Source organism: Lissotriton vulgaris, chromosome 1_1, assembly GCF_964263255.1.
Source record: "Lissotriton vulgaris chromosome 1_1, aLisVul1.2, whole genome shotgun sequence".
Lineage (NCBI taxonomy): Eukaryota > Metazoa > Chordata > Amphibia > Caudata > Salamandridae > Lissotriton > Lissotriton vulgaris.
Window position 1 is genome coordinate 1,048,602,231 of NC_141685.1, and position 13,188 is coordinate 1,048,615,418.

Consider the following 13,188-nt stretch of genomic DNA (forward strand, 5'->3'; position numbering starts at 1 on the left):
CTTTCAAAAGGATTTTTCCTGGGTTTGTTGTCTGAGGGTTTTGGGCAGTTTGTTCCACGCTTTAGTTGCAAGGAAGCTGAGGGTCTTCTCACCCTTCGTTTTTAGATTGTATTTAGGTAGAAGGATGAGGTTATCATTGGTTGAACGAAGGTGACGGTTGGTCACGTAGTGGGGAAAGCGCTTGTTGAGGTATTTAGGGCCAGTTTTGTTGTAGGCACGAAAGGCTGTGATCAGGATTTTGAAGAAAATCCTTTTATGGAGTGGGAGCCAGTGAAGTGAACGAAGCGCTGCGGAGATAGAGGATCTGCGGGGTAGACCCAGAACAAGACGGGCGGCTGTATGAAGTACGCTCTGCAGTTTTTGGGTGGTGCTCTTTTTGACTCCTGCGAGCAAGCCGTTGCAGTAATCCAGTCGCGAGATTATGAGTGCAACTGTCACCGTCTTTCTGGCGTCGATGGGGAGAAAGTCGAAGAACTTTCTCAAGGATCTGATTGTTCCGAAGCATTTGCCTGCGACGGTTCTGGCATGCTGATCGAAGGAGAGATCGGAGTCAAAGGTAACGCCGAGATTCCTGGCAGACGAAACTGTCTGGGGGGGGGCGACGGAATTGTCCGGCCACCAAAGTGCTGGACAGAAGGAGATATTTGTGCCAATCGGGAGGATCTCCGTTTTACTCGAATTGCACTTCAAGTGGTTGTTGTCCATCCATCGGAATACTTCAGTCAGGCAGTGTTTGAGGTTAAGTTCAGCTTTAGTAGATGATTCGTCCAATGGCACGATGAGTTGTGTGTCATCGGCATATGAGGTGACAGGTATGCCGAATGATTCTATCAGATTGAGGAGTGGAATGAGGTAGACGTTAAACAGGAGAGGACTGAGGATGGATCCCTGCGGGACACCTGAGGAGACAAGTTTGTCTTTGGAGTGAAATGGGCCTAAAGTGACGGTTTGGGAACGGTCGGAGAGAAAGGACGTAATCCAAGATAGGGCGGAATCAGAGATGCCAATGTCCCTGAGTCTACTGATGAGGATGGTGTGGGAGATGGTATCAAACGCCGCCGTTAGGTCGAGAAGGATTAGGATGGAGTTTTTTCTCTGATCTTGTAGGGTTTTTATAGTGTCGGACAATTCAATGAGAGCAGTTTCAGTCGAGTGCTTGGGGCGGAATCCGGATTGTTGGGGATGAAGAAGGTTGTTTTCATCTAGATAGCATTTCAGCTCTTTATGGACTAGCTGTTCCGTGATTTTTCCCAAAGCTGGAAGCAGCGAAATTGGGCGGAGGTTGGTGAGATCCGTCGGTGGTTTATTTGCCTTCTTCATAAGAGGTTTGACGATTCCTTTTTTCCAGCAGGTCGGAATTATGCCAGAGCTAAGCGAGGAGTTGATTAAGTTGTTAATGAGTGGGTTGACCTCGTCGATTAATTGGTGGAGTATCTTGGGGGGACAAGGATCGGATGGAGTACCCGATTTGCAGGCCAGGATGGCTTTTTTCGACTCCTCAAGAGTGACAGCGGCGAAGCGACTTAGCGTATAGCTTTGGGGGACCAGTGGGGGGGGTACTGGGGGAGTGGCAGGGGGGGGGGAAGTTGATTTGTATTGAGGCAATTTTTTCCTCGAAATAGTCAGAAATTTGATCACAAAATTTCTGAGAGGGGGGGATTTCAGGCAGGAGTGCCTTGGGTTGCGTGAATGATTTAACTATCGCAAACAGCACCTTTTGTTTTTGGCCTGCGTTTTTTATGGCGTTGACGTAGTAGTGTTTTTTTGCCAGTTTGATTTCTGAAAGGTAGTTTTTTCTTGTTATGATATAGGAAGTACGATTAGTGGCTTCGTATGTCTTCCGCCATTTTCTTTCTGCCTTTTTACATAGCAGATGCGCATTTGCGAGTTCAGGTGTAAACCAAGGGGCATTGATTTTTGTTTTGCCCCGGGAGGTACGGGGGCGTGAGGGCGGAATTCTGGATTTGATTTCTTGAGCGATCCAGTTGTGGAAAAGATCGGTATCAGTATCAACATTGCCGGAGAGGATGGGAGCTTGAGTTTGCATTGAAGGATTAAGAGTGAAATTATCCTGAACCTTTTTCCAATTGATGTGATTGCCAGGGAGGAGAACAGGTTTATCGCGATTGGGTAGGTTTTCGTTCAGGATGTGAAATGGGATCAAGGAGTGATCAGACCAGATCTGGGGCAGGGGCGTTAGTGTGATCAAGGAGGGGAAATTTGTGCAGACTCCATCAAGGGTATGACCCAGGGAGTGGGTGGGTAAGGTGACGAGTTGTTTAAAATTGAACATATCAAGTGTTTGTACGAAATTGATGGTACGAGTATCTGTCTTCGATTCTAGGTGAAGGTTAAAATCACCAAGGAGAGAGAAGAATGGGTATCTGAGTGAAAGCTGTCCTAAGGAATCGTACAGTGAGTCGAGGAACTCGGATGCGTTGCCAGGTGGGCGGTAGATAAGTCCGCCTGAGAATGAAGTGTGCTCGTTCAATTTGATAGAGAAGCCTAGTCCTTCTGTCTTTTTTAGAGGCTCTAGACTAAAGGTGTGGCAAGGGAAGGTATCTTTAAGGATGATTGCAACACCTCCGCCTCGGCCCTTGGCTCTGTCTTCCCTGAAGAGTGAATAGCCCAGGGGAAGAGCAATGGCTATGTCAGGAAAGATCCTTCTTTCTTAAAATTGCAACTGTGACTTACCCATTGACTTGTATTGATCCTTCGGTAGTGTTCCCACTCTGCACATGGCCTCCATGGGGCTCCTGGTTACTTACCTCGGGTGGCACTTTGGGTTTCCGGAACTTCTACGTCTTCTGGGTATAGTCTTGGCTTGAGTCGTGGTTCGCATACTACTAATTTAGTATATGGCTTGGCCTCCCCCTGGTGACCACTGTGTATTACGTGCTACTTACCTGTTTCTATTGAAAAGTATTGTGTGCATCTCTGGCTAGGAGATACCTGTATGTGTTAGTGAATGCTAAATAATAAATACATATTTTAATAAATACACTGTGTGGTTCTTTTCCACTTAATCTAAACCTATAACATTATGTTCTGGTAAAACAAGCTGCTTTACACACCTACTGGACTAAGCCTGAAAGCTGCTCTCCACAGCTACTACTTAGAGAGCTTTCTAAGGTTGTCTAAGACCACTAAAATAACCATAGGGGTTGTCTGGATTTGTGCAGGGTGCCCACTTACATAGGTGTACACCATATACCGATCCAGCTTCTCACAACATCTGTATAAGTTAAGTGGCTGGTTGCCCCAAGCAACAGCACCAGGGCAGGAACAACCCTCTGTTTACAGGCAATACTGACCACAGTCAGATGCAGCTGATGATAGGTTTCCTGATCCTTCTCCGGGAAATACCACAACAGAAAGACGATTATCTACTCTAAGGGACCCTCCATGTTGCCTAGAGGCCAAGGACTTGGCAACCCCCGTGCTATATAAAATAGGACGAAATAACATAATCATGCATTAAATGTTAGTTTTGGAAAAAGGCGTATACTATAAAACTAAAATAAATAATACATTAAAATCTTTTTCTTATTGGAAATGTTGGCGCCATTGCATGTGGTTGCAGCTTTCATCAGCTTGCAATACTTAAAGAATGTCTGTAACACGACAAAGCAGGTTCTTCGGTCAAGCATCAAATGTAATTAGTTAAAATAAAGACTGAAAAAACGAAACAAGCATTGGTAAAGCCAGTAGTTATGGCCCATAACTTAAAGTGACTCTTCAGTCACTAATGAGTTTAGGCATTCAATTACCCAACATTGATGCAATCTGGCACTCATCCTAGAACTCATGCATCTATTCAATGATTCATTCTGGCATTCACCCACTCACAATAAAAACACACACACAAACTCATCTAGAGTATCCAAGTGAACTAAAAGAATGAAGTAGCAAAAAGCAAAAATGTCACTGTCTAAATATGGTGGACTATACTTGGGATACAATATAAGGAAAATAAACAAATATGGCAATGGGCAGCCATCTTAAAATTATATTATGCACTATTTTAAAGTTCAGTGTAGCCGCATATTTAGAAGCAATATGTCAGACACCTTAAAACAGCCAAAATGATACACTAAGGGCAATAATGCTTCGCGATGGCTGTATGGAAGCAGTGCGCTGCAACTGAAATGAGCAGCAAGTGAGCTGGGAGCAGTGTGTAGGGAACTGTAGGGTTATTTAAAATCTCAGAAACAAAGAACTGGGAAATAAGAAATGGAAAGGGATCTTTAAATGGAGAAAGTGGAAATCTAAATGGCTGGCCCACTTGCCCTGGCATTGAAGTACCGTCATTTTCAGGCAAATGTGCACACGTCATTTATTGAGAAACGCATTCAGTCACAGAACAGTAGCATCAATGGTTGAAGTGGATTTACCCACGACTGTTCCAAGAAATGTGCTGCCATGGACAGGTGCAAAATACGAATAACACTCGAACAATCCAATGGCTGACTCATATCCCCTCTATGTGTTTATATGCATGTATGTAGCTTTTATGAATTTCTTTATTGCATGAGCTCGGCAGACAGTTAAAGAAGTTGGGTCCGATCTTAAAATGTACTTTAACACTTACACTGCTAAAGACTTTGCATGGAATTACAAATATCTATAAAATGATAATTGACAAAACAATATACAACCTGTCCTCAAAGGGTCTAGCAAGGATTATCACAGGTCAAATCTTTTACCTCACTTTTTTTAGAGGAAGTAACCAACACCAAAACCCTTGCCTACTGCAGCAATCTTTAACATTCCATCTAACAAAATACCTGACAGCAGGTTTTAACAAAATGTAATACAATTGCACCCTTAAGGGCCTCCTGCTCTTAACTATGCTTTTCACAAGAAATAAGTGAAGTGTACCGCCTTTGTCATAATTTCTCATATTAACACAAACACAATCGACCTCTGGCATCCCACTAATCAGGCCTTTAGCTTTTATCTTTGGCTAGTAATGAGCGCTTTTTTCCACAATGCTGCCATCAGGCATACAGTCATAACATTACATGTATGTACAAAATTACAGTTGGCAAAAAATATTTATCTCGTAGTAAAAATGATTTTCACAGTGCAAATGTTCTACTCTCAGGTTTCTCAGAGGGGGCAATGAACACCAAGATCCTTAGCTATAGTGGCAATTTGTGAGTTTTGATGTAACAAAACATCTATCTAGATGCTTTAAAACTGTTTCTAATAACAATCCAAGCTTGAAGGCCTACTGACTTTAAATATGCGTTTCACAAAAAATGTCATGCCTACTTTTTTGTTGTTGTAACTTTTCAAAATAAATAGATCAGACCTATGGCATCTGACATAACATTTTCCCATGAAACAAATTTGACCTTCAGCCGTAGAGGTAACCAATACCAAAACCCTTGCCTGCTACAGTAATCTGTAATCTTCCAAGTAATTAAATTGTTGTCTACTTGCTTTAAAATAGTGTAATAACAATCCCCCCTTAAAGGCATGGTGCCTTTATGCTCTTCACAATATTCAATTCTATGATACCTGGCAAAACCTATCCCAGTGAGCCAATCAGGTCTCTAGCCTCAATTTGTGGCTTGTCACGAACCACGCAAGCCTACAGTATTGAGCATAATCCAGAATTAATGTAATATAAGCAACATTAATTATTTGAATTACACATTTTCTACTTAATCAAATCCTGTCAGAAGGAAGATCAACTTGTTAGTACAGCCAAAGTCCATCTCTCAGTAGTGGTTCTTAATGCTCTTTTTCTGTTGTTCACATAAGGTACCCAACAGTAGCCCTGCCAAGCCAGGCCTAAAGATGTGTTGATCTATGTATTTTGGAATTTTCCAAAGCAAATTCCAGTGCTGCTTGACAGGAGAAACCCAAGCGTGTGTTTCTTGCGGCAATGGTTCCTGGCAGAAGCACAATGCTTGGGTTTTGGGGCAGGAGGGAAGAATGGGCAAATGAGGAGAGCACAAGGAGCCAGTGAAAATGCAAGTGGGGGAAGACCGCAAGGGAGGAATTTCCAGATATCTCCCATGTGTGAAACAAGGCAGGGAGAGACAAGTGAATAAGTTACAAAACAAGCTTTGGCAAAGCCTATAGTTATTGGCTTTATCAGTATGTTTTAACAATGTTGTACACACGAGTGGTTGCTGTTCAGAATTGCTAAAAGTTAGTAGGGTAAAGGAGAGTGACATGGAGTGGTGTAAAGTGGAGTGGACTGTTACCGAGTGGCGTGGAGTGGTGTAAAATCGAGGTGAGTGCCGTGGAGAGAAATGGAGTGTTAGGGTGCTGCATTGTGTTGTGGGGTGTCGTGGAGGAGTAGAGTGGAAGGGCGTAGAGTTGAGTGGCATAGAGTGGAGCACAGTGTCATAGTTGAGTAGAGTGCCGTAAAGTAGAGTAGAATGGGGTGGTGTAGAGCAGAGTGGAGTGGTGTAGAGGGTGTTGTGTAGAGTGGATTAGAGTGTTGTAAAGTAGAGTGGTGTACAGCAGAGTAGACTGTCATAGAGTGGCAAGGCATAGAATGGAACAGTGTGTCAAGAAATAGAGTGGAGTAAAGTGGCATGGAGTGGCACAGAGGAGAGATTCATAGAGGGCAGCAGTGTCATACAATGGCACACAGTGGAGTGCTGGAAAGTGGAGTGACATAGAGTGGAGTAGAGTTTAATGGAGTAGAGCATCAAAGAGTGAAGTATGGTGGAGTGGAGTGCCGAATAGTGGCCTAGAGTGAAGTGGCATTAAGTACTGTGGTGCAGAGTAGATTGGCGTACAGCGCAGTGGCATAGATTTGAGTGGCGCAGAGTGGAGTAGAGTAGTGTAGAGTGAAGTGATGTAGTGTCTAGTGATGTAGAGTGTAGTGGTGTAGAGTGTAGTGGTGTAGAGTGGCATAGAGTTGAGTGGTACATAGTAGAGTGCAGTGGCGTTGAGTAAATTGCCATAGAGTGCAGTCGCATAGTGTGCAGTGGTGTCATGTACAGTGGCGTAGAGTGTAGTGGTGTAGAGTGCAGCAGTGTAGAGTGGAGTGCTGCATAGTGCAGTGGCATAGAACAGAGTAGCGGAGTGTAGAGTGCACTATTGCTGAGTAGAATAGAGTGGCATAGAGTGCAATGACGTAGCATGCAGTGGCATAGAGTAGAATGTTGTAGAGTATAATGGCATAAAGTGCAGTGGTGAAAAGTAGTTGGTGTAAGTGCATTGGTGAAGGGTGCATTGGTTTTGAGTTAAGCAGTGGAAAGTGCATTGGCGCAGAGCGCAGTAGTTTACACTACAGTGGCACAGCATAGACTGGAGTGGCGTAAAGTGCAGTGGCATAGAGTGCAGTGGCATAGAGTTGATTGTTTCAGAGTAGCGTGGAGTGGTGAAGAGTAGAATGTAGTGGTGCAGACTAGAGTGTAGTGGTGCAGGGTAGAGCGCAGTGGCACAGAGTAGAGGGGTGTAGAGTGGCACAGCAGTAGAGTCTTGTAGATTGCAATGGTGTACAGTAGAGTGGCATAGAGTGCATTTGTTTAGAATGCAGTGGCGTACAGTGGTGTAGAGAGCAGTGGCATAGAGAACAGTGGTGCAGAGTAGAATAGGATGGCACAGAGTGCTGCGATGCAAGTAAAATAGAGTGGCATAGAGTTCAGTGGTGTAGAGTGAATTGGTGCAGAGTACATTGGCATAGAATGCACTGGCGTAAAGCAGTAAAGCAGTGTAGAGTGCATTGCAGTAGAGTTCAGTGGCATAGAGTGCAGTGTTACAAGTAACTTGGCATAGAGCGGAGTGGCGCGGAGTGATGCAGAGTGCAGTAGCGAAGATTGCAGTGGTGCACAGTAGAGTAGCGTGGGGTAGATTGCATTGGCATAGAGTAGAGTGGAGTAGTGTAGAGTAGAGAGGCTTAAAGTGGTGCAGAGAAGAGTGCAGTGACACAGTGTGGAGTGGAGCAGTGTAGTGTGGAGTGGCGCAGAGTAGAGTGCAGTGGCATGGCCTGAAGCGGTGTAGAGTGGAGTGGGGTAACGTGGAGTATGCATGGTATTGTAGCTTAATGCCATCACAGAAAACACATCTTCAATGGAAATTACGATTACATCTGCACTCCCATACAGGTTTACTGATAAAAGTATACTGCACACAAACGGTAGTGGGGATATTTCATCACCCATTTGATGTGATCGTGAGTACAGTTTATTTACAGACATTTACATTTTATTGTGTGCTAGAAAGAAAAATAACATCTGTACAGCCTCCCTCAAGTAGCCCCCACTAACCAACATGATTGTTACATAAATCCTCTCATTTTGAAGTCAGAGAAAGAAAAATGAACACTAAGCTCCCTGAAGGACGCAGACTGACATTTGGCTTGTGTCTCTGAAGGCAAAGCAAATGTGGCAAGATAACCGCAAGATTTAAGGGCCCCTTTACAGAAAGCGAGTTAGTGAAAGAATAAAGTAAACGGGGTTTGGGTAACGGGAGTGACGAACTCGAGTTGACAACATAAAGCAAATAATGCCAACAAATAGCCAGGAAATGTGAGTTACAACTACAAAGCCCTTGGTAAACAAAGGGAGAAATGCATTCCTAGTTCAACTTTCTAAATGTCCCCATGACGTCTTTAGCAAACCAGGCTACGACCTACAATGGATCATTCAAGATCAACATTTAAAGAAAGTGTATCAAGAGCACTGAAATGTGATACAGTTAAGTATGTTGCATGGTTGTGATCACAGTGCGCATGCATGCTGGCGTAGAGCCAGCTTAATAATATATCTTCTTTTTTTGCAGTTGACCAGTCAGGATAAAACCCCTACCGTCATTCTCCGGGCACTACAGAAGCACAACCTAGACTCCTGTGCTCCAGAGGAATTCCAGCTGATACAGCTCCTCGATGAAAACCGAGGTGAGAGTCAAGCCTCACTGGCAGTGGGAGGACGGGCTAGCATGAGACAACCTTGCCTGGCATGATAGTGAGAGGGCAGAACAACAAGAAAGAGCCTGGGCTGGCAGGATTGATAGTGACTGACATGAAAGGGAACGCCAAGACTGAAATGGCAGTGAGAGAGCGGCATGATGTGAAAGTGCGAGACAACCCGTCTTAGGCTGCAAGTCTAGTCTGGCAGAGAAGAAACGTTACTCTGTTCTCCACAATGGGTATCTTCATTAATTTCATAAACATTGACTATGTCCTGTAATATCAGTTTTTGGAACATCACCTCTTACGAGAAGATAGTGAGTCGTCACCAAAAAGATGGCATTAGATGATTGTGCTTCCACAATTCAGGCCTATTCACAATGGCAAAATACACCAGTGCATAGACTTCACGTTGAGATATTATAGCACAAATCCAGAGGTTGGGCCCTTTTGATCAAGTGGTTGGACTCCTTTCTGTATGATTTTCTCCCATTCTATTCAATTTTTCAAAGTTGTCTGCAAGTGTAAGCAATCAAAAATAAGAATTATCTTTAACTCTTGGCAGCCCATCCCAATGGTGGTATCCATACTTGTTTCTCCTATTGGACAACCACACAAGTGATTGTAGCGCAGATGGGATCTTTCACATAGAATGGTCACCAAAATTCTCCATAGCCGAGTATATTTGGCACAGTCATTTGAGCTCACTCCTGACTCATAAACATTTTCAAAAGAAGTTGAGCATCTGACAACACGTTCTTCAAGTACAAAGGGTTGTGTATGTGTTGTCTTGGGAAGCAGAGCGATTCAAGGACCTTGAAAGAAAGACAATCCTACCTTTTTCTTTATTCACTACATTTGGCTTTTCCCCATAAACATTCACCTGCTACCTATTACAACCTTGTAGAAAACATCCCTCACCAACATGGTTCTTCATTCCAAAGACCAAAGATTTTTTGAAGGATTTTTAAATATGTTTCCTCCCTGGTGAGAAGACCACTTTCCAAATGGAAATGAAATATTGTTCTTATAAAACTGAGGTGTCTCCTTTTTGAACAAATGCATACATCAAACCTTAAAACTTGCCTTACAAGGTAGCTTTCCCAGTGGCCATCACATTGGCCAGAAGGATGTGCGTGATACAAGCTTTGTGTTTCCATAAGCCATGCATTGCTGTATTTGTACTGTTGTTTTCCTAACTTCTCCTCAAAAGAAGAGAGGTCTTTTCAGACACTTACGGTGACTAGAAAAATTAGATATCACCTTCACAAAACTAAGCACATTAGCAACTCAGTGCAACAATGTGTAACCTTCATGTACAGGCTAGTGTACCTCTAAACAGTCAATAGCCAGGTGGATACTGTTTTTCTTCATTATATAGTATCAAGAGGTCAAAAGACCTCTACTAGGTAGAAATAGAGACGTTTCACTAAAAACAAGGTACTACTATCTAACTCTGGCAATTGCAGACTGGGCACTTAGAAATCAGTATACACATGTGCCAATTTTAAAGATTGGATTATGGTTGCAGAACCGATGTGTGTGTCCTAGGCTTTTCTGATGAACTTATTTAAATAATCAATCTTTTTTATTCTTCTGCTCTATTCTACTGAATGATGCAAGGGAAAACCCTGTCATTCTATTTACTGTTTATGATCATGAATAAATGAATGGATAATTGAGAAGGAAAAGGTTCTTGTTTTTCATCATGGCACCTTCATTAGATTGAAAAACCATTCTGGCGGTCCGGTGAAGTCAGAAGAATGGATAGAACGTTTAGGATCAAGAACCTATCTCTATATTTGGCCCTTGAAAATATACCGACTTGGACAGCTTGTTGTCTTAATGTCATAATATGTAAACTTTCCGTTTTTTAGGCTAATTTCCCTTCTGCCTATATTTACTGTGCATTATCCTGGGAGAATCAAAGGTGCTTTCCGTTTTAATTGCTTAGATTTAATTCAAAGTGTATTTTGAAAAAAGCAAAAAACTAAAAATATAGAATTTTGATAGTTATTTGTTTAAAAGTATGCAGAGCTATGTAATGTTTCTGAATATCAATGAAGACCCAATAAAAAGGAGAACTCAGCTTGACATGCTCAAGAAAACGTAGGGCTGGTATGCGAGAACAGCCTGGTAAGTTAGTGATAAGTCACCCTGACTTGAACTGACAGGATGGCAGTGCAATCCTAGCCTCGTCTGCCATAGACAGTCAAGTCTGGTATGGCCGCGAGAGCCCAATATTGCCTTGACCAGTCTTGAATGCTAGTGAGAGAACTGCCTGCCACAGAAATTAGAGGCAATTCTGCATTGATGAGTGGGCAGTGAGGTGTGACATTAAAGTTCAGCTTGCTTGCAAGACAGTGAACGCTTAGCCCGGCAAGGTGAAAATAACTACTTTGACTACAGGTTCAGGCACTTTGGCTCATGCAGTGCGCCAAACATCTTTCAAAAACCTATGAGCCAATCCTGAATCAATATAAAGTTGCCAAATAGAGGACATATTGATACACTCAAAGATCTTAAAGGAACACCAACAACATGCTCCTACCACCCTGTCTCGATTGCAAGAAGATCATGTGCCATACAAGCCAGAAAAATGAAATCTTAAAAAAGGAGGTCATTGAGTCTTTCCCCTAGAGGGATTTGAGTGGATCCAAAGAAAATCTCCATTCTGGACTAGCCTTCATCTACCTGAGTTAAAGAAACACAGTGCTTTCTGTGCTTGGTGAATTTTTATCAACCATTCATAAATGGATTTGCTCTTAAAGCTAGCCAACTAAATCAATCCTTAAAAAAGCCAACTTGATAAATATATTTAATTGAAGCACAGAGTCAGAAACGACTTTTTGAGATTTTTACTGAATGAAAGCATCTGTTAATGGAAAAACATGAACCTTTTAAAGTGAGAACCAACCAAAGAAATATAAAGTATTTTCAGATCATGCAGTGTCGCAACAGTTGTCAAGCTCACTGTGCTTTTTTCTTTTCGCAATTTGACTTTTATATCATCTATAGTCTTGGTTCACAAAATCGTCTTGGGTTGGTTCACTTTTTTCTCCAAGAGTGAAAAATTGCCAAATTCAGTTAGCACTAGGAGACTTAGAAGACATTCAGTTCAAGACACCTTTAGTTAATTGGCAGACTTTTTATTCCCAGCAACAGGCATTGTTTATTCAAACTAAAGAATTAGAAGAGTCACTGAAAAATGTGCCATGACACCGCAATTACTCGTCACAGATGAGTGAGGTCCACTTGTGATTTGTTTTGTCGCTCTTTTTAGTGGCCAACAGTACAACACTATGTGGAATTGTATATTTGTACATCTCCAGTCTGTGCTCGAACCATTTGGATATTTACAACCTTTTCAAGTAGGTCCTCATTCTTGCAATACCATATATACTGACTTTGTGTGATCTGCCTTCTTTTGATAGTTACAAAGTAAGTATGATTACTGTAGTCAATTATTCCAAGGTGGCACATTTCACTCTATTTAAGTCCTTACCTTCTGCTCCAGCTACGGTTAAGCGATTTGTTACAGATATTTCCCGCTACATTTCATTATTTTTGGAATGGGTTAAAGGGATTGGAAGTTTATTTCCCGTTTCATGAGAAATCTATGTTCTACTCTAAAGATTCATCAGTGGCTTTCTTCTGAGTTTCGTCCTCAAACCAACTGACAAATTGAGAGAGTAAACCAATGTTTAGAGCAAAACTTGCGCTGTATCTTTGATGCTACACAATCCTGAATGTATACAATTGAAAGCATTTGCATATGATAATGCCTTTTATTCTGCAACCAAATTAACACCCTTCTGGGGGGGGCGCTAGAGGGCGCACGGCAAGATGGCTGCACTTGAGTGAGGCTCTGCCCGGCTAAGCCTAAATCCGTTAAATATCCCTCTTAATCCTTGTCATCTGTGGCCCCGAGGGGGTGTACCTGTTGAGAGAAGTGCCCCGATCAGATTGCTGGGTCTGTGAGGTGATTCTCTGCGCGCAATTGTGCCGAATCTGCCTGTCATCTTTGAGGCGCGAAATGGCGGTGCCCAGGGGGCTGTGAGGCTGGCGGCCTTCTAATCCTGCATCAAGTAGGAGGTGCCGCGATCGGTGACTGTGACTCAGCTGGTGCCCTGCTGCTGATCGCTGTTAGCTGCTGTCCCAGAGAGCGGCAGCGGGCTGTGTGCGTTTTCTTGCCCTTGCTGTGACGGAGCACTGCGTGGCCTACTGCCGGAAGACCGAGGAGGAGAGGAGGACCCTTGCCGGACAGCGGCGCCCAGGTCCCTGGTGCTGGTGGCGGTGAGTGGGGC

General features: G+C 43.0%; 1 protein-coding gene across 4 annotated transcripts in view; it reads left to right on the forward strand.

Annotated features, from left to right (window-relative positions):
- RGL3 (ral guanine nucleotide dissociation stimulator like 3) overlaps nucleotides 1-13,188 on the forward strand; it is a 448,342-nt gene that overhangs the window by 413,164 nt on the left and 21,990 nt on the right. For all 4 annotated transcript variants that reach the window (XM_086962749.1, XM_086962747.1, XM_086962756.1 and 1 more), the window contains exon 17: nucleotides 8,755-8,869. In XM_086962749.1, the coding sequence (XP_086818875.1) occupies nucleotides 8,755-8,869 (115 nt within the window). The remainder of the gene's footprint in view (nucleotides 1-8,754; nucleotides 8,870-13,188) is intronic.